At 40.3% G+C, this 23,464-nt stretch overlaps 1 protein-coding gene across 1 annotated transcript in view; it reads right to left on the bottom strand.

Moving 5' to 3' along the window:
• The window catches only part of inpp5d (inositol polyphosphate-5-phosphatase D), a 48,027-nt gene extending 26,766 nt beyond the window's left edge, over nt 1–21,261 (bottom strand). Inside the window, exons 1-2 of the mRNA XM_062996501.1 lie at nt 21,013–21,261; nt 2,834–2,897 (exon numbers count right to left, since the gene is read on the bottom strand). Of these exons, the coding sequence (XP_062852571.1) occupies nt 2,834–2,897; nt 21,013–21,152 (204 nt within the window). The 5' untranslated portion in view covers nt 21,153–21,261. The remainder of the gene's footprint in view (nt 1–2,833; nt 2,898–21,012) is intronic.
• Nucleotides 21,262–23,464: the final 2,203 nt, after the last annotated feature.

Here is a 23,464-nt window from a genome sequence, read left to right as displayed (position 1 = left end):
GGTTGGAGGGAGCGCGTGTAAGGTGACTATACCCTCCTCAGACGCGAATTAGGAGACAGAGAGAGAAAATGCAGAAATAAAAAAGCAAAACTGCAAAAGAGAAGTGCAAAATTAGTTTTATGTTATGATACAAGCAAAAAAGAACCTGACACGGCTATTAATCGTAACGTCCTTGTGCTGGCGTGTGTTTCAGAACTGTACATCCATTTCTCATCCATTTTAACAACACGTTACCCAAACGCCCGGTCACTTCGCTTTCATCAGCTCTAAATAGAGATGAAATCTTGCGTTTCAGAAAGTTTCCATTAAGGGCCCGGCACAAGAGGAACCGTGTGGCTTGCCTCACACCCACGCTGATGAATTATTTAAAACTAAAGATGTGAAAGAGGAAGAGGCGTGATGCAGACAGATAGAAATGGTTTACTCTACAGTTTTAGAGCCGAGTACAAGAACTGCAAGAAGAAATGTCACAGAGAGCCTCGATTCATGTATAAAAACATGATATATTTATACAGCACGCACATTCTCTAGATTAAATATTAAAAGCACATATAAAATCATAACAACACACACTAGGTTAAAAAAGAATAAAGAATAAAGAAATCTGTATATTTAGGCGTCGCCACAGCAGATCTGGTCCTCATACCAGACAGTTTTTACACCGGATGCCCTTCCTGGTACAACCCTCCTATTTCTATCCATGCACTGACAGTGACTAGGCTGTTTCGAACACCGATCCTCAGACATAACCCAATCATGTCCGTGCAGACGCCCGGCTGGTCGATAGCACCGCTTCGATTCAGATTCAGACCCTGGATCCCCAGATGTCAGCAGTAGTGGGCTAACGTGCTTTACTGCTGTGCCACCCAAGAGCCAAAATGTACAGGGGCTTGGTGGGTAGCACTGTTCCCAGGTGGAAAGGGCAGGGTCCTTTCTTTTTCGAGTTTGCATGTTCTCCCTGTGTCTGCGTGGGTTTCCTCCGGGAGCTCCGGTTTCCTCCCACAGTCCAAAAACTTGCAGTCAGGTTAATCGGAGATACAAAATTGCCCTATAGGTGAATGTGTGTGTGTGTGTGTGTGTTTATGTCCTGCGATGGACTGGCGCCCAGTCCAGGGTGTTACTGTGTGCCTTGCGCCCATTGAAAAGCTGGGATAGGCTCCAGCACCCCCCACACCCCCACCCCTGCGACCCTAATTGGATAAGCAGTTAAGAAAATGAATGAATGAATGAATGAATGAAAATTGCTCTAAGTATGTTTAGGGAAGGTCCTTTCCCATCATGTTTTAGCATGACTGTGTCCCTGTGCACAAACCAAGCTCTATAAAGAAGCTCCAGTGTCAACAGCTCTGGGATGAACTGTCAACCTGAACAAATGCTGTCATCTTTTGACTAAATGGGCACAAATTCCCATACACAGACATCCGTCTTGTTCAAAGTCTAGCTGGAAAGATCACACAGGTCGCTGTCGCTCTATTTCAGTAGCACTGGTTTTTGAAACGGGACGTCCAGCAAGCTCATGGTCAGGTGTCTGAATACTTTTGGTTCTGTGACCTCAAGATGATACGTAACTAGGTTATGCAACGAGACGATGAATATAAATAAATAAAATGAATGAGTCCTGACCTAGAATCGAAAGAGACGCCGTGGTGAGACCCGAAACAATTAGGTAACGTCTGTACACCAGCACTTCCAGCATCTCATTGCTGTTGATTAATTGATTAGTTTTTAACGCCGTGCCAACACACTGGGGTCATTTATACGGCGGTCATCTCATTGCTGATGTAGATGGTGCAACCAGTATTCTCAGGGTGATTTCTTCTCCACATGGGTGGTTTAGGAGTTGGATAACTTTAATCCTCAAATATATATAAAACAGGTTGTGTTTTTACTGCGTTTCTCTTTTGTAAAAATGTCATTTTTTTTATGTTTGTCACTAAAATCGCTCAGTATGACAATATGGGTCTCCACATTTGAACCCATAAAGCAAAAATATAAAGTAAACAATCTAATTTATTAGTGAATTAGAGTTTGAGTCAGTTCTAATCCGCTTGTTAAGACGTGACGTATCGACCTTATGATATGTCACATCCGGGTCCTTCCACGAGCATTCCACGTCAGTGCGGGACACGTTTTTCTCTACCCAAATCAACAAGGCTGCCATATGATGGCACTAGTCTCGCAGGTGCTGTACCTCACTGACTGACCCTCAACGTGCACCTATACTGTATTGAACACAATTTGATCCTCGCCGTCCCTAACACCTCTGCAAGACCTTATCAGTGCTGTATTTAAAGTAGTAGCCTAAAGATATTTCTGGCAGATCATTAGCTAGCTAGCTAACATAACTTCACTAATCCCACAAAAGCCTTTATATTTAGGTTTTCATCACTTATGTCCAAAGTTATAGCGGTCCTGTGCATTCATTATACAAATACCTCAGTCAGAACATGACATATCATTATTAAATGCTAATTAGTGAACCTAGCTAACCCTCCTACCTTCTAACACAACTCAACCTCATAAATCGTCTTTTTCATGGATGCCTGGACTCTACCCTTGAATATACCACCTGGGAGAACAGTTACACTCATCACTCAATTTGAGTTGAAAGAGTTTAGACCTTTTTTAACCCTCAATGGTTCCTCCCTGAAGAAAGAAGTAATAGTAAAAAGGTTCACAGGTTCAGCCATAGTTGTTTGCGTTTGGGATTAAAGGTGCGTTTGGCCCCGGAAATGGTCCTAACGTCGCGCGTGATGTCACACTTAACAATGCCATACATCCTGCTCTTACGTTGGAGCTGTGATGCAGATTTGCATATCGGACGATCTCTTACCTGCACTGAGAGCTTTTTGTCCTCGTTGGGAAGTATCCTGTAGGTGTACACACAGTTCTGATACCTGCAGGTGAAAATAAAAAAAATGGTTTAATTTATGGTCCATTCACTTACAAACGATAGGAATAAAAATAATAATAATATTATTAATAAAAACATGAAACTGTAAAGTAAAGATAAGCTAGGTGCTAGCGGTAAAGTATGTTAGCCCACTCCTGGACCTTACATTAATCCTGGACCTTATATTAATCTTGGACCTTACATTAGTCCTGGACCTTACATTAATCCTGGACCTTACATGAATCCTGGATCTTACATTAATCCTGGACCTTACATTAATCCTGGACATTACACTAATCCTGAACCTTACATTAATCCTGGACCTTACATTAATCCTGAACCTTACATTAATCCTGGATATTACATTAATCCTGGACCTTACATTAATCCTGGACCTTACATTAATCCTGGACCTTACATTAATCCTGGATCTTACATTAATCCTGAATATTACACTAATCCTGGACCTTACATTAATCCTGGACCTTACATTAATCCTGAATATTACACTAATCCTGGACCTTACATTAATCCTGGACCTTACATTAATCCTGGACCTTACATTAATCCTGGATCTTACATTAATCCTGAATATTACACTAATCCTGGACCTTACATTAATCCTGGACCTTACATTAATCCTGAACCTTACATTAATCCTGAATATTACATTAATCCTGGACCTTACATTAATCCTGGACCTTACATTAATCCTGGACCTTACATTAATCCTGGATCTTACATTAATCCTGAATATTACACTAATCCTGGACCTTACATTAATTCTGGACCTTACATTAATCCTGAATATTACACTAATCCTGGACCTTACATTAATCCTGGACCTTACATTAATCCTGGACCTTACATTAATCCTGGATCTTACATTAATCCTGGATATTACATTAATCCTGGACCTTATATTAATCTTGGACCTTACATTAGTCCTGGACCTTACATTAATCCTGGACCTTACATGAATCCTGGACCTTACATTAATCCTGGACCTTACATTAATCCTGGACATTACACTAATCCTGAACCTTACATTAATCCTGGACCTTACATTAATCCTGAACCTTACATTAATCCTGGATATTACATTAATCCTGGACCTTACATTAATCCTGGACCTTACATTAATCCTGGACCTTACATTAATCCTGGATCTTACATTAATCCTGAATATTACACTGATCCTGGACCTTACATTAATCCTGGACCTTACATTAATCCTGAATATTACACTAATCCTGGACCTTACATTAATCCTGGATCTTACATTAATCCTGGATATTACATTAATCCTGGACCTTACATTAATCCTGGATCTTACATTAATCCTGGATCTTACATTAATCCTGGATATTACATTAATCCTGGACCTTACAATAATCCTGGACCTTACATTAATCCTGGATCTTACATTAATCCTGGATCTTACATTAATCCTGGATATTACATTAATCCTGGATCTTACATTAATCCTGGATATTACATTAATCCTGGACCTTACAATAATCCTGGACCTTACATTAATCCTGGATCTTACATTAATCCTGGATATTACATTAATCCTGGACCTTACATTAATCCTGGATATTACATTAATCCTGGACCTTACATTAATCCTGGATCTTACATTAATCCTGAATATTACATTAATCCTGGATATTACATTAATCCTGGACCTTACATTAATCCTGGATATTACATTAATCCTGGACCTTACATTAATCCTGAATATTACATTAATCCTGGATATTACATTAATCCTGGATCTTACATTAATCCTGAATATTACATTAATCCTGGATATTACATTAATCCTGGATATTACATTAATCCTGAATATTACATTAATCCTGGATATTACATTAATCCTGGACCTTACATTAATCCTGGATATTACATTAATCCTGGACCTTACATTAATCCTGGATATTACATTAATCCTGGACCTTACATTAATCCTGAATATTACATTAATCCTGGATATTACATTAATCCTGGACTTTACATTAATCCTGAATATTACATTAATCCTGGATATTACATTAATCCTGAATATTACATTAATCCTGGATCTTACATTAATCCTGAATATTACATTAATCCTGGATCTTACATTAATCCTGGACCTTACATTAATCCTGGACCTTACATTAATCCTGGATCTTACATTAATCCTGGACCTTACATTAATCCTGGACCTTACATTAATCCTGGACCTTACATTAATCCTGGATCTTACATTAATCCTGGATATTACATTAATCCTGGACCTTACATTAATCCTGGATCTTACATTAATCCTGGATCTTACATTAATCCTGGATATTACATTAATCCTGGACCTTACAATAATCCTGGACCTTACATTAATCCTGGATCTTACATTAATCCTGGATCTTACATTAATCCTGGATATTACATTAATCCTGGATCTTACATTAATCCTGGATATTACATTAATCCTGGACCTTACAATAATCCTGGACCTTACATTAATCCTGGATCTTACATTAATCCTGGATCTTACATTAATCCTGGATATTACATTAATCCTGGACCTTACATTAATCCTGGATATTACATTAATCCTGGACCTTACATTAATCCTGGATCTTACATTAATCCTGAATATTACATTAATCCTGGATATTACATTAATCCTGGACCTTACATTAATCCTGGATATTACATTAATCCTGGACCTTACATTAATCCTGAATATTACATTAATCCTGGATATTACATTAATCCTGGATCTTACATTAATCCTGAATATTACATTAATCCTGGATATTACATTAATCCTGGATATTACATTAATCCTGAATATTACATTAATCCTGGATATTACATTAATCCTGGACCTTACATTAATCCTGGATATTACATTAATCCTGGACCTTACATTAATCCTGGATATTACATTAATCCTGGACCTTACATTAATCCTGAATATTACATTAATCCTGGATATTACATTAATCCTGGACTTTACATTAATCCTGAATATTACATTAATCCTGGATATTACATTAATCCTGAATATTACATTAATCCTGGATCTTACATTAATCCTGAATATTACATTAATCCTGGATCTTACATTAATCCTGGACCTTACATTAATCCTGGATCTTACATTAATCCTGGATCTTACATTAATCCTGGATCTTACATTAATCCTGGACCTTACATTAATCCTGGACCTTACATTAATCCTGGACCTTACATTAATCCTGGATCTTACATTAATCCTGGACCTTACATTAATCCTGGATCTTACATTAATCCTGGATCTTACATTAATCCTGAATATTACATTAATCCTGGATCTTACATTAATCCTGGACCTTACATTAATCCTGGACCTTACATTAATCCTGGATCTTACATTAATCCTGGATATTACATTAATCCTGAATATTACATTAATCCTGGATCTTACATTAATCCTGAATATTACATTAATCCTGGATATTACATTAATCCTGGACCTTACATTAATCCTGGACCTTACATTAATCCTGGACCTTACATTAATCCTGGATCTTACATTAATCCTGGATATTACATTAATCCTGAATATTACATTAATCCTGAATATTACATTAATCCTGGATATTACATTAATCCTGGATCTTACATTAATCCTGGACCTTACATTAATCCTGGACCTTACATTAATCCTGGATCTTACATTAATCCTGGACCTTACATTAATCCTGGACCTTACATTAATCCTGGATCTTACATTAATCCTGGATATTACATTAATCCTGAATATTACATTAATCCTGAATATTACATTAATCCTGAATATTACATTAATCCTGAATATTACATTAATCCTGGATCTTACATTAATCCTGGATCAATATTTAAACAGTAATTTGTTATAGAATTCTTGCTTAAATTGGTCAAGAACTCAGGATTAATGTAATATCCAGGATTAATGTAATATCCAGGATTAATGTAAGGTCCAGGATTAATGTAAGGTCCAGGATTAGTGTATGACACTTTAAAATCCTCCTTTTGGAGTGAACTGGTGACATTTTCGATCAATATTATCTGTCATTGGCTCAGGTACATGTCAAAACAAATGCTCGCCCACCACTGGCCAGTCGCAGAAGGTCCGCCCTCTAAATGCTAGTCTGTGATTGGGTGGTTGAATTTCGCCCCATCGCTCTGTTCTGCATACACCTCTACTTGAGTCAATCAGTAAACTTCTAGGGGCAGCGAGGATCAGACTTAAATATCAAAAGTAGACTCGACATTTGGTGAGTAAAACAGAAATTTGTTATAGAATTCTTGCTTAAATTGGTCAAGAACTCTGTTATATGGGTTCTGGTTTCATTCTGTGTGTTGCAGTATCATGCCCCCCTGTTCCTGGTATGTTACCCTGCTGCCACTGCAAAGGACAAGAACAGACTAAAGACAGACAGTGTTGGGCAAACTACGGCCCTCGGGTCACATACGCCGACCCCTCAAGTGTTTACAAAATTGTCCTGTAGACTTACAGTCCTTAATTTAGCTTTTTTCCTGCAATACCCTGCGTGATTCCAATAGATGGCGCAATCCAAACACTACCAACCTAGTCGATACTACCTTAAATAAGGTAGGTAATAAGTTTCGCATATAATTTATATTAATTAATCCCCACCGTCTGCTACTGGCCTAGCCCATCTGTCAAAATTTCAAAACTCATTGTGGCCCTTGAGCCAAAAACCCCTGGACTAAAGGCATCATCAGCTCTGCCGAGAAGGTGACCGGCTGCAACCTGCCACCTCTTCCAGGATCTACACGCCTCCAAAACACTGAGGCAAGAAAGGAAGATCCTGGCTGATCCCTTCCACCCTGGACATGCTCTTTTTGGACCACCTACCTCTGGTAAGAGGTTTCTGCCTGCTGCAACTGGCATCATCAACAAGGTCCAGGACCGCCACTGAAACTCTGACCGATTTACACACAGCAAAAACTGGAGTGTTGAGATTTCAGACTTAAACATTTCAGAGTTGATTTTCACTCTTAAAGTGTCATTTTAACACATTCGGATTTAAATTGTGTTCAGTGTTAGAGTTATTTGGCAGAGTTGATTGGATCGGTGTTAACCTAACTTAGATTAACTTATGCCAAGTTCACACGACACGACTTTCTGATTTGTCGGGTCGCTGTACAGTTCACATTACACGACTGAATCTTTTGCACTCGGAAGTCTTTCAGTCAGTGTATATTTCACACTACACGACTGATCGGTGATAGGGGGTTTCACACTACACGATCTATCACCAACTGGAATCGCAGGCGAGCTTCTCTGGTCTCGCTTTTTTTAATGATACCACATCCAAAAATGCACGTCAACAAGTGGTGAGAGATCAAAGTGTTTGTGCACTGATGTGCAGCGTAAAATCAAGTAGTAAAAATAAATGAATCTGAGTGGATTTGGCAACACGAACAGTATGGAATGTGCAGGTTATTAATACTTTTGCAATGCAGCGTGGGTATCATGTTTTGTAGAGGATGATCAAATCAGAAATACTGTAAAACGTGTGTGTGCCGGTGTATTTTGATATAAACTATATTAATTAAGCCTTTGTCACACCTGTTTACACTTCTCTCCTGCGCTTCCTGTATCCTGCGTTCTCATTGGCTGTTCGACATGTCACTCATTCCCAGTCGGACATCTCGGATCAGATATCTGACCTGCTAGAAAACTCAATCCAGTCGCCGAGCGGTCGGCGAGCCGGTCGGGTCGAGTAGTTGGGTAGTTCACACATAGCGATTGAGAGCCGAGTTTTGATCGCCGAGCGAACGCCGAGTTGCTCCCAAGCCGGAAAATCAAGCGCCGACCAGCCGCAGAGCCAAATCTGGGCAAAAATCGTGTAGTGTGAACTAGGCATTAAACTCTGCCCATGCATTTAGATTTAATTGAACTCTGCCCATGCATTTTACTTCTTCGGTTGGAGACAAGGAGACGACGGCACCATTAATGAAAGTATACATTGATGATGATATAGTCAGTCTAAAACACAGCTGTACTGAAGGATGTGTGTGTGAGTGAGAGAGAAAGCTTCTGTTGTAAGTACGCTGCACAAATTGACTGCAGCTGATTGCTGCCACTTAAGTTACATCAGCTGCTTTTGGTCCTGTGTGATTTTTTGTTTGCGTGTGCAGCCGTCTAGTTAGTTAGGTTAGCAAGCTAAATGACTTGTTTTCTCCCTGCCTGATGGGGAACTGTGTACTGTGGTTGTTTTGTGTTCTTTTTTCAATGATTATTCTGGGCAAATATGAACATATTGGTGGCTCATATGATTGATAATCATGGGTATAGTCAGTGTGTTCCATATTCTTTTTATTTGTGCCAAATAACTGCATGACAATTGCATACATTTAAATTAGATATTTAATCTCTTTTCAGATTAAATGAGAATCTGAGAAGACGATGAGGGAGATTTTTCAGCACCGCCAGAAACTTGTTAATGATCCAGGCAGAAGTGCTGATATCCTTTCCACCTTCCCAAGATTTCTGGATACAAAAGGATTGGTAAGTTTGGAAGGATGTTTATACTGGGTTGAAATTAAGCATTTAATGTATGTAGTAGTACAACTAGTAGTTTAAAATTAATTCTTTATTAAAGGTTGATCAAGACTCTCCTGTTTTGATAACGTGTTCTTCAAGCCAAATATCATAAGAGGCCAAGAGGCTCACCTCAACACCAGAGCTGCGTCACGTATTGCAGTCAGCAGAAAGTTCACCAGGAAGTGATCTCGAGGCGACGTGTGTTTTGCGTGTTTTAATGCATTTATAATTTTCACCTTTCATAACTTTGTAATTATAGACTAGTTTATACACTGAACAGTCTGTTTACTGTTCTCAATATACAGGGGTTGGACAAAATAACTGAAACACCTGGTTTTAGACCACAATAATTTATTAGTATGGTGTAGGGCCTCCTTTTGCGGCCAATACAGCGTCAATTCGTCTTGGAAATGACATATACAAGTCCTGCACAGTGGTCAGAGGGATTTTAAGCCATTCTTCTTGCAGGATAGTGGCCAGGTCACTACGTGATGCTGGTGGAGGAAAATGTTTCCTGACTCGCTTCTCCAAAACACCCCAAAGTGGCTCAATAATATTTAGATCTGGTGACTGTGCAGGCCATGGGAGATGTTCAACTTCACTTTCATGTTCATCAAACCAATCTTTCACCAGTCTTGCTGTGTGTATTGGTGCATTGTCATCCTGATACACGGCACCGCCATTGGATGCACATGGTCCTCCAGAATGGTTCGGTAGTCCTTGGCAGTGACGCGCCCATCTAGCACAAGTATTGGGCCAAGGGAATGCCATGATATGGCAGCCCAAACCATCACTGATCCACCCCCATGCTTCACTCTGGGCATGCAACAGTCTGGGTGGTACGCTTCTTTGGGGCTTCTCCACACCGTAACTCTCCCGGATGTGGGGAAAACAGTAAAGGTGGACTCATCAGAGAACAATACATGTTTCACATTGTCCACAGCCCAAGATTTGCGCTCCTTGCACCATTGAAACCGACGTTTGGCATCGGCACGAGTGACCAAAGGTTTGGCTATAGCAGCCCGGCCGTGTATATTGACCCTGTGGAGCTCCCGACGGACAGTTCTGGTGGAAACAGGAGAGTCGAGGTGCACATTTAATTCTGCCGTGATTTGGGCAGCCGTGGTTTTATGTTTTTTGGATACAATCCGGGTTAGCACCCGAACATCCCTTTCAGACAGCTTCCTCTTGCGTCCACAGTTAATCCTGTTGGATGTGGTTTGTCCTTCTTGGTGGTATGCTGACATTACCCTGGATACCGTGGCTCTTGATACATCACAAAGACTTGCTGTCTTGGTCACAGATGCGCCAGCAAGACGTGCACCAACAATTTGTCCTCTTTTGAACTCTGGTATGTCACCCATAATGTTGTGTGCATTGCAATATTTTGAGCAAAACTGTGCTCTTACCCTGCTAATTGAACCTTCACACTCTGCTCTTACTGGTGCAATGTGCAATTAATGAAGATTGGCCACCAGACTGGTCCAATTTAGCCATGAAACCTCCCACACTAAAATGACAGGTGTTTCAGTTATTTTGTCCAACCCCTGTATGTCTCTTCATTGTTACTTATCTGGACACTACTGCACTTTAACTGTATTATATGTAAATAATCTCTATCTTCTTGTTAGATTCTGCTGCATTTTGTTGGCTCTGTACTTGTACTCTGCACAATGACAATAAAGTTGAATCTAATCTAATAATTGCAGTCTTTTTTTGCATTAATTCATGCATTCATTATTGTAGAGTTTAAGATCTGGTTTGTTTGTTCTGTTTAAAAGTTGATCTGATTTAAGGGAAAATATGACCAATAGATAGACATTTCAAAACTCAACACCTCTCTGTAAAAGCATAACATTTGATGAATTTTCCATTATTTGATTGTGACTTTGTCTTCAGCCTATGACCAACAAATGGCCTGTTTTTGCTTTTGCATCTTCAACCGCCGCCACCAGGAAAAATAAATGTTATTTTTGAAAATTATTTGGTGTATTAATTATGAATTAATTCTTATTATAAGAAGAATAATGTAGGGAGTTAAATGAACACTAATGAAATAGTAAAATATAACTCAGAGCAGTGTTATTTTTAGACAGAACCCAACAGTGGTTGCATAGCAGAGCCTGGATTTGAACCACCAATCTTTCGGTTGATAGCCCAAAGCTCTACCCACGAGACTACCACTGTCCAAGATCAGCTAAAGTTTGTACTTCCTTAGTTACTTTAACTCTGTTTTATGAGTTAAAACAGGAACTCTGACAAGGTGTTAAACATTTAACTACACTGCTCAAAAAAATTAGGGGATATTTCAAAATGAATATAAAGCGATTCAAAAAAAAAAGTAGCATTTGACTTTTTTTTATTAAACAAGAACAGAAAAGAAAACGACAAAGAAGTCAAAAAGTTGTTCGATTTTGCAAACCAACTTTTATTTCATTGGTGAAAATGCACTATAAAAAAGGCGAGGATCCCACAAGAACTGCTGGACAGTCTGATCCTGTCCATGCCCCATCGCTGTCAGTGTGTTTTGGCAGTCTTGGGTGACCATACACCCTACTGAACAGTCAATGTGTGGCACTCTCGTCCAGTTTGACATGCTTCTGTTCACCCCCACCAATATGTCACTTGCTACTCGATCACGATAATTTGAGTTTGCATCTCATTTGCATAATCGAACAACTTTCTTTGACTTGTCGTTTGCTTTCCTGATGTTCTTGTTTAATAAAAAAATCAAATGCTTCTTTTTTTATCGCTTCATATTCATTTTTGAAATATCCCCAAATTTTTGTGAGCAGTATATTTTGAGTGTTGATTTAACTCTTAAGAGTGTGGAGCTACTGTATATAAACCCTGAAAAAGTGTTAAAATCAACTCTGTGGGAGTTAATTCAACACTGGACTTTTTGCTGTGCATTTACGAGACGCTTTTATCCAAAGCGACTTACAGTACTGTGACAGTAAACTGTCTAAGCAATTGAGTGTTAAGGGCCTTGCTCAAGGGAACAACAGTGGCAACCTGGCAGTGGTACTAGTCCAGCACTTTAACCACTAGGCTACAACTGCCCCCCACTCTATCCCCCCTCAGAGACAGTGCACGTCTAAGGAGGGTATACAGGCCTGGCACTCGCTCCATGACCCCTTCTTATTCGCCTGTACTTTGGTGGATCGACGTGTGAGAGAGTCACACACTGATCTCCACATTCCTACACACAGGCGCCTCGGGCTACTAACTGGTTAGTAGCCCTGTCTTTTCCTAACCAGCAGACTAGTGGCCGATTTTGTCTGCTGCAGGCACTGCCAATGTTAAATTTTACTACTGATTTTTATCTTCTCTGTATCAGGCAGCAGAACACCAAGTCACACGTCATGTATGTAGAAAACCTACGTGGCAATAAATCAAATTCTAATTCTGACTGATATGCATTCTAACCAGTTGTTCTGTCACTGGAAACTAGTCATGACTTCTCAGGTAAACACGACCGAGGCGAGCTCAGATCTCTGTTCTGTTTCTATTACTAGACGCGATTTGCATGCACATATTTAGCAGACCTGCTCGCTGCACGGTTCACATTCACCCCACAGACCAGCATTATCTGGTTTCATCTGATTACTGCTGCTGAATAGGAACTGACGCTGGATTCAATGATTAAATGTCATCGCCGCTTTTAATGCTGAATTAGTTAGAGTTAAAAACAGATCAAAACTTGTCATGTTAATACAGGTTAATGTAGTTGTTTTTGTGTTTATGCTGCATTACAGGCTGGCAAATAAATAAATACCATAGTAAACTGTTACACCAACCTACAGTTCGCATTGATAAAAAAAAAAACAATCAATAATATTTGACTTATAGACTTTTTGTCAATATTCAGCTTGTCATCTTGAAAGAAAAAAAGGTTTTATGTGTGAATACAAGAAAACCAAGCCCACAATAAAGCATGAGGTGGAAGCATTATGGTTTAGTGTTGTTTCTTGCAACCTTCCCTGGGTTCTTTACTACATCTGTTAAGAAAACAAGAACTTCTGTACATTGCACAAGTTCCAGCAGCCACCCACTAAAACCACTGCTAGAGAAAACTATTAGAGTGGGTGTGTGCTCACGCATACAAGGAATTAGACATTAGTGTTTCTTTTCTGCAGTATAGAAACACATACACCGATCAGCCATAACATTAAAACCACCTCCTTGTTTCTACACTCACTGTCCATGTTATCAGCTCCACTTACCATATAGAAGCACTTTGTAGTTCTACAATTACTGACTGTAGTCCATCTGTTTCTCTGCATGCTTTGTTAGCTCCTTTCATGCTGTTCTTTAATGGTCAGGACCCCCACAGGACCACCACAGAGCAGGTATTATTTGGATGGTGGATCATTCTCAGCTCACTGTCACTGCTGGACTGAGAATAGTCCACCAACCAAAAATATCCAGCCAACAGCGCCCCGTGGGCAGCGTCCTGTGCCCGCTGATGAAGGTCTAGAAGATGAGCGACTCAAACAGCAGCAATAGATGAGCGATCGTCTCTGACTTTACATCTACAAGGTGGACCAACTAGGTAGGAGCGTCTAATAGAGTGGACAGTGAGTGGACACGGTGTTTAAAAACTCCAGCAGCGCTGCTGTGTCTGATCCACTCACACCAGCACAACACACACTAACACACCACCACCATGTCAGTGTCACTGCAGTGCTGAGAATGAGTGCTGAGTCCTGACCATTGAAGAACAGGGTGAAAGGGGGCTAACAAAGCATGCAGAGAAACAGATGGACTACAGTCAGTAATTGTAGAACTACAAAGTGCTTCTATATGGTAAGTGGAGCTGATAAAATGGACAGTGAGTGTAAAAACAAGGAGGTGGTTTTAATGTTATGGCTGATCGGTGTATATATATATATATATATATATATATATATATATATACAGTATATATATATATATATTAAAAAATATTTTATATCAAGTTATTGTTCGCATTTTGTTAAACAGTCCTCATACTTTTATGAGGATTTTTTTTAGATTTGTTGTTGTTGTTGATAGTTTTTTCAAGTCTCCCTTCACAGTGCATCACTGATCACATGCATGATTAACCATCCTTTATATTCGGCTCCATACGTCTCTTAGACATATTTGTTTAATTTCCATCAATACTATTCTTACTTTTTAACAGTGTTGCCAACTCCTAGCACATGTAGATAGGTCTATCTCTTATTATAAACTATAGGTAGCACATCTCAATAGATCCACTGATCTGTATCTCAGAAATTTATCTCAAATCGTTCATTAGGATTTTAATTAAATAAAATGTCATTTTATATTAGCCAGTATACAAAACATTTAGTAGTAAATAATAGGCTAACACTCTGTGAGGAATATCTTTCAAGGTTTTGCCTCCATGATTTATCTTACCCTGTTGGAAAACTATAGATAACACAGATCTCATCTATAGCTAAAAAAACATGGAATAAGGAACAAATAATTAGAACTGAACTGACAAGGGAAAAACAATAATATTGTTTTATGTATACAAACAGCTAAGTACAAGATAACGCAATAAATGCTCAACATATTTACTCAGTAATTCACTTTATTAGACCTTTACTGTACCAGCTGAACTGCTAAGAAAGCCAAGAACTGTTACGGTCGCAGATGGTTATTTAAAAATGATCTGCTTCCCTAGATGTATGAAAAACGCTCTAAAATCACCGAACTCGTGTATAAACGTGGTTAAATAAAATGTTAACACAAAGCATTAGGTAAACAACTGTTATTCAACTGTATGCAATCACGTATAGCTAATCTGAGCACCTTGTATAGTTCTGAAATAGAATACTAAAGAAGTCACATAATAACGGCATTACATACACTTCAACTTCAAACTTTTTAAGGAATTAAAACTAAAACCACACATTACTAACCGCTAGCAGAAATAAATTAGGCAAAGGTTGCACAGAATTATAGGCGTTCCACTCATCGAGTCAGATGTGCAGATGTTTGCATGCTCGGTAGCAGAAACAGTGTTGCCAACTTAGCGAGTTTTCAGACCCCTCTAGCGACTTTTTTTCCAAAAAGCGACTAGCGACAAATCTAGCGACTTTTTCTGGTGTTATTGGAGACTTTTGGACGTGATTCGGATGTGAAAGCACACATCGTTCTACAGTTACTGTTCTGTTGATTTATCCTACACATCGATTTGTCCTACCAAGCATGCGCACATCTGTTTTTTTTTTTAATGCATTTTCTCCCCCTTTAGCGTGTCCAATTGCCCAATTTTGCATCACGCATCCTCTCCGCCTCTGGCGATCCCTGCGCTGACCGAGGAGATCGAAGCTAACCTACATCCCCTCCGACACGTGAGCAGCAAGCCGCATGCATCTTGCCACCCACACATTGACGAGTGTTGTTCCACCTAGCGTTGCGTGCGGAGAGACACACCCTAAGAGCGCTCCTTTCTCATCTCCGTGTAGGCACCTCTAATCAGCCAGCAGAGGTCGTAACAGCACCATTCTGACAGAGAGAGACCCACTTCCGACCTTAGTCCCGCCCATCTGAACAACAGGCCAATCGTTGTTCATATAGCCGCTCATCCTCGGTCGGTAAGGCAGAGCTGGATTCGATACGACGTACTCGAGATCCAGCTCCGTTTGCAGCGTGTGTTTTTACCGCTGCACCACCTGAGCATGCGCACATCTGTTTTTGACACGTTGAGTGGAACGCCTATAATTCTGTGCTACCTTTGCCTAATTTATTTCTGCTAGTGGTTAGTAATGTATGGTTTTAGTTTTAATTCCTTTAAAAGTGTAAAGTTTAAGTGTATGTAATGCCGTTATTTTGTATTCTATTTCAGAACTATACAAGGTGCTCAAAATAGCTATACTTGATTACATACAGTTAATAACAGTTGTTTACCTAATGCTATGTGTTAACGTTTTATTTAACCATGTTTATACACGGGTTCAGTGATTTTAGAGCGTTTTTCATACATCTAGGGAAGCAGATCATTTTTAAATAGCCATCTGCGACCGTAATGTTACGACAACACAAGAGGTATTCGGTTATTTTTCAGTTTTGTGCTTTCTTAGCTGTTCAGCTGGTACAGTAAAGGTTGTGTCTAATAAAGTGAATTACCTGAGTGAATATGTTGAGCATTTATTACGTTATCTTGTACTTGTATACATGTCAGTTCTGTTCTAATTATTTGTTCCTTATTCCATGTTTTTTGTAGCTATAGATAAGATCTGTGTGATCTATAGTTTTCTCACTGGGATCTTATATAACAGGGTATAATAAATCACGGAGGCAAAACCTTAGAAGATATTCCTCATAGAGGGTTAGCATATTATTTACTATTAAATGGTTTGTATACTGGCTAATATAAAATTACATTATTGATAAATAAATTTGAGATATATGTCTGAGATACAGATCAATGGATCTATCGAGATGTGCTACCACTACTTATAATAAGATATAGACCTATCGACATGTGCTATTGCTAGTGACTTTTAGGACAGCTAATAGCTACTTTCCTTACTGAGGAGTTAGCAACACTGAGGAGAAATCGATGAGTATGATAAATCAACAGAGAACAACAGCAGCACCCGCTGCCCGTTGAGGACAGTAACTGCAGAACGATATGTGCTTTCACGTCTGAGTCTCCAAGAGTCTCCAATAACACCAGAAAAAGTCGCTAGATTTGTCACTAGTTGCTTTTTTTGAAAAAATAAAAAGTCGCTAGAGGCGTCTGAAAACTCACTAAATATAGCGACAAGTTGGCAACACTGCTTTTTAATAAAGGCAGGTATTTCTATTAGGTATTGATTAAATAAATGTAGAGGAAGGTTATCATTTAAAAAGCAGATCAGCCAATGAGGGGCATTCGCGCCTAAAATAACACCAAGGTTGCCAGATTTCGGACAGCACGTTGCATCCAGAACCTTCAGACGGGTGCACATGCAAACGCACCATCAAAAAATCTGCATATATTGCAAAGAAATCAAATAAAATCATAATAGCAACTCTATAGAACCAAAGAAAGAAGGAAATATGCTACACTGTGCTACATGATGAGAAGTACAGTCTGTAGAATCGAACCATCATGCTTCAAATTTAAACATGAGCGTCTGTGCTCGTTCAGTCCAAGTCCCAATGTGTTGATCAGCTGATTAGTCAGAATATTTTTACTAGTTTTAAGTTCTTCTCATCATCCAACCTTGATTGTAACACTCACAGCAAACTAAAAAAGCAATGTTAATGCAACAAGCAGCCGAATAAAAGCCTGGAGTGGTGTAAAGCACACAACCGTTGAACTTTGGAGCAGTGGAAACATGTTCTGTAGCTTGAAAACCACACTTTATCATCTAAAAGTCTTGTCGAATTGGTGGATGCCGGGAAGAAGTTCCAGCTGAGTAGAGGAAGGTTATTATTTAAAAAGCAGATCAGCCAATCAGGGGCAATCGCGCCTAAAATAACACAGAGGTTGCCAGATTTTGGCCAGCATGTTGCATCCAGAACCTTCAGACGGGTGCAAATGAAAATGCACCATCAAAATCTGCACATATTGGAAGGAAATCAAATAAAATCATAATAGCAACTCTATAAAACACACTGAAATACACTGTGCTACATGATGAGAAGTTCAGTCTGTAGAACCGAATCATCATGCATCAAATTTAAACATGAGCGCTCGTGCTCGTTCAGTCCAAGTTCCAACGCGTTGAGATCAGCTAATTAGTCAGAATATTTGATTGGTTTTAGGTTCTACTCATCATCTAAGAAATATAAAGGTAAATATTAGCTAAACATAAAAGACTGATGGAAACAATGAAAAATAAAAATAAATAAGTCTATTTAGCACCTCTTAATCCGATTCAGGGTTGCTGTGGGTACGATTCACTGGTTGAAATTTAGGAACCACCCTGGACGGGTCGCCAGTCCATCACAGGGCAAACACACACACACACACACACACACGGCATGACTACACGTCTTTGGACACAGAAAGGACCCGGACTGGTTCAACTGGGAAACAAACCTAGGACCTTCTTGCTGCAAGGCGACAGTGCTACCCCCCAGAGATGCACGGCAAGAGTCCCTAGCTTCATCATGTGTTAACATTAGCTACGTGTGACAATTAATTATATATTATATTCTCATCGTGTCATTTTCTGCTCTCTGATAATAATAACGCTCCGGCCGTTTTAACCCGCAACACACGCAATGTGTAAATGTTCCAGCCAGCTTCCGGCGTAGTGATGAAGCGTCGCTCCCTACCTTTGGAATCTCACTTAAAATGGTGGAATACCCTACGTAGTGCACTTCACAGGAACAACCGGGGTGAATGGAACGCTCCTACAGAATCGGTGCTGATGGTTGAAAGACGCTTTCTGAACCAATCAGAGCTTCTGATTGTAATTGTTAGTAAGAAATGCTGTTATTTGCATTTATTCAGTTTGCGTCACACAGATGACGTGGTAATGAAACGCTCGATCGGCTTTCTAACGACTTCCTGTTTTACTTCACGACCGGGAAAAGTTTGGAGGTTTTTAATTATAAGCACATTTACAAAATAACGGATTCTGTTCCTAATGGGACGCACGCTTATAAATGTAATAGCATCTGGAAGAACAGAAGCTAAGGTAAGCAGCGGTTATGATTGTTTTTGCTGTGTTTGGGATTTTGGCCGCTGTGCCGTGATTTATCGAGCGCTTTTGTTCTGTAATGAAAACAAAACGTATCAGTTGAAGCTTTTAACTGGAACCTTCTTGTTACAGAAATTACATTCATTTACACAATGAGGAGGAAAGTAGTACGTCTAAATACACTCGCTAATCTGTTGTTGTTTTTATCTGAATTTACAGATTATTTCTTTATTTCTATGCCACATTTCCAATATATGTTTTGTGTTTATTATATTGACTCGTGACTCGACTCGGACTCGTATTTTGTGACTTGTGAACATCTCTGCTACCCCCTAATCCACTATGTGTGACCTGACACCATGACAGTTTACATTAAGTAAAGGATTGTGACGTCTTAGGAATTTGGGATGGTGGTAGTCTATTGGGTTGAGCTGTGGGTTACCAACTAGTAGGTTGTGAGTTTGAATCCCAGCTCTACCATGCAGCCTCTATTGGTCTATTGAGCGAGGCCCTTGACGCTCTCAGTGGCTGCCCCAATAAAGGCGCTCCATCATCTTATTCCTGTAAACTGCGATCCCTTAAACTAAGGGTTTAGTGACTGGTTTAGTGCTCAGGGGTCCCACTTTCCCTTGTTTTAAACCAGTTGAGTGTTGCTTTGGCAGAACGTGTCACCTGTTAGATGTATTCCACACCTTCAGGTTCATCAGACCTCAAGACCGGGTCTCTTTCTCATCAATCTATCACAAAGACTCACTGTAACACCCTGGATGTGGTTGATTCGTGATCTTTGTCTTTTGTCACAGTGGTTTTCTAGTTTGTTCACTCAGTATAGAGGCTCAGTCTGACCTAAGCAGCATGGCTGGGGTTTTGACTTTATTTCACCTCTTTATGAAGCATTGTTGAGATGTTTTTTTTGGGACATTTTGAGACGGCTTCATTATTAGATCCCTGACTTGTTTAGGTTGCTGTTTATATTTGTTTTGATTCGTTCGCTGGATGGTCTCTACTATAATGCTAGACTTCACAAAGAATTCATTTGCCTTCCAATCCAAGATGAAATGACAAACAAAAGAAACAAACAACAAACAGAAAAGCATCAGGGACATTTAGATTCAGGCAGTTTACCAGTTGTAAGGGCAGTTGTAGCCTAGCGGTTAAGGAACTAGACTAGTAATCCAAAGGTTGCTTGTTCAAGCCCCACCGCTACCAGGTTGCCACTGTTGGGCCCTTAAGCAAGGCCCTTATCTCTTAATTGCTTAGATAATATACTGTCACAGTACTGTAAGTCGCTTTGAATTCAAGTGTCCGCTAAATGCTGAAAATGTAAAGGACTGGGACTGAGCCCCCTTAAAGTAGTATTACAAGGCCGTGGTAGCTCAGCGCTTAAAGTACATGACTAGTAATCGAAAGGTCGCTGGTTCAACCCCCACATCTGCCAGGTTGCCACTGTTGGGCCCTTGAGCGAGACCTCTAATCCTCAATTGCTTGCAGACTCAATTGTAAGTTGCTTTGGATAAATGCTTTGAGTCTGCTAAATGCTGAAAATGTAAATGGTAAAATGCAGAACGTGAATCTAGCTATTCGGGGGACAGGGGTGCATATAGGTGCACTCTTAGTGCAGGTCCCAAGCCCGGATAAATAGGAGGGTTGTGTCAGGAAGGGCAAATGAAAAATGTGGAACAATGATCCACTTTGGAGCCTCCTAGTGGGAGCAGCCGAGAGGAATCATCATCATCATCATCATCACTTCATGCTTTGAGGATGGAAAACACGTCTAAGATTGAAAATTATTCATTTCGATTTGCTCCAAAATTAAAATAGTAATCAGAGAACGTTAATGTGGTACCGATGTGCATTTAATCCCCCTGGTGTGATAATAAAGTACTTACAGGACGCAGAGGGCATAAGCTCCCTGTATGGACTCGCTGTCCCTGAGCAGAAAGCTTCCATCCTTGGCTTCTTTAGACAGCAGGTCCTCTGCCATAGAGCGGGTGATATTCCCGTGGTACCAGGGCTGACCGGACGACATACTGCAGCGCTTCCTCCCTCCCCACACCAGATCACCGGGTTCGGTTCGCCGTTCAGCGGAGCTCTAGGCCGGAATCGGCGTCCCTGCAAGGCCCATCTGTCCCGGACCGTCGCTCTGTGTCTGTCCCTCACGCTCTGGCAGCCGTTCGCTCTCTTCCTGTTAAAGAGTCGAAAACTGTGAAAAGGAAGCTGCCACGACGCGAGGGTGAACTTCCTCATTCTCTGTGCACAAGCGAGAGAGAAAGGCCAGAGAGCTCGAGCAGAAGTGAAACCTAGAAACTGTGAGTGTTTACAGGTATGACTGTCATATAGTCACCGGGTCGTGTACGGATGTAGGAGCCGTATGTCATAACGGTTTTGGGATTTAAAACCTCTGCAACTCGTCCTTTCTGTGACTGAACAAGGGCTGGAACACGTCTTCTCCACGTCAGCTTCCTTAAAATGCTCAAAAATGTTCATACAGCAACTTAATTCATGTGTTTCAGCCACAAATGCTGCCAGCTGGTGTAATAAATTCATTATATAAATGAAGGAAATGATATGCTTCCAACTTTGCAGCAACAGTTTAGGGAAGGTCCCTTCCTAGCATGTTCCTGCACAACTCTAGTGTCCTGCACAGAGCCCTGACCTCAGCCCCACTCAACAGCTCTGAGATGAACCGGAACACCAACTGATCGATCAGTGCCCAGCCATACAAATAATAATAATAATAATACATTTTATTTATATAGCGCTTTTCAAGATACTCAAAGACGCTTTACATAAGACAAATAATCAAAACAAATACGTACATACACCATACAAATCATAGTACAAAATCAAAATAGTACATCAACATCAAGAATAATTAAGATAAAAACAAAGAGAGCAGCATAAGACAGTTCATAAAAAATTAGCTAAATTATGAGAGAGAACAACAAATATAGAACAATTTCTTAAAATTAGACAGAAACAGGACAGATTCACATGCAATCAGGAAACTGAAAACTTTACAAGTTTTAGGATCTAGGACTTCACATTTCTGTCGTGATCTAAGTATAAAAACTATTAAAAAGAATAGCAAAAATAAAAGCATTTAATTCGTGTTGTTACAAGTTAAATGCCATTTTGAATAGATGAGTTTTGAGAAGTGGCACTTCCGTCGTCTTCTGACCGGCACAAATTCACATACACAGACGTACACTATATTGCCAAAAGTACTCACTCAGGTGTTCCAATCACTCCCATGGCCACAGGTGTATAAAACCGAGCACCTCGGCATGCAGACTGCTTCTACACACATTAGTGAAAGAACGGGTCGCTCTCAGGAGCTCAGTGAATTCCAGCGTGGTACCGTGATGCCACCTGTGCAACAAGTCCAGTGGTGAAATTTCCTCACTACTAAATATTCCACAGTCGACTGTCAGTGCTGGTATAACAAAGTGGAAGCGATTGGGAACGACAGCGACTCAGCCACCAAGTGTTACCACGTAAAATGACAGAGCGGGTCAGCGGATGCTGAGGAACATAGTGCGCAGAGGTCACCAACTTTCTGCAGAGTCGATCACTACAGACCTCCAAACTTCATGTGGCCTTCAGATCAGCTCAGGAACAGCGTGTAGAGCTTCATGGAACGGGTTTCCATGGCCGAGCAGCTGCATCCAAACCTCATATCACAGAGCGCAATGCAAAGCGTCGGATGCAGTGGTGTAAAGCACGCCGCCACTGGACTCTAGAGCAGTGCAGACGTGTTCTCTGGAGTGACGGATCGCGCTTCTCCGTCTGGCGATCCGATGGACGAGTCTGGGTTTGGCGGTTGCCGGGGGAACGGTACCTGTCTGACTGTATTGTGCCGAGTGTAAAGTGTGGTGGAGGGGGGATTATGGTGTGGGGGTGTTTTTCAGGAGTCGGGCTCGACCCCTTAGTTCCAGTGAAAGGAACTCTTAATGCTTCAGCACACCAAGAGATTCTGGACAATTTCATGCTCCCAACTTTGTGGGAACAGTTTGGGGATGGCCCCTTCCTGTTCCAACATGACTGCGCACCAGTGCACAAAGCACAAGGTCCATAAAGACGTGGATGAGCCAGTTTTGTATGGAAGAACTTGACTGGCCTCAACCTGATAGATAGAACACCTTTGGGATGAATTAGAGCGGAGACTGTGAGCCGGGCCTTCTCATCCAACATCAGTGTCTGACCTCACAAATGCGCTTCTGAAAGAATGGTCAAAGTATGATTAGTGCAGTAACTCTGTATTGTAGAGCTTGATAAAGGTTTGATAAACTAATCCCTCACCCATGTGGTTATATCAGCTAGTGTTGAGTGGAGGTTCTT

This window comes from Trichomycterus rosablanca, chromosome 6, assembly GCF_030014385.1.
Source record: "Trichomycterus rosablanca isolate fTriRos1 chromosome 6, fTriRos1.hap1, whole genome shotgun sequence".
Classification (NCBI taxonomy): Eukaryota; Metazoa; Chordata; class Actinopteri; order Siluriformes; family Trichomycteridae; genus Trichomycterus; species Trichomycterus rosablanca.
This window is presented reverse-complemented; position numbering and strand designations above follow the sequence as displayed.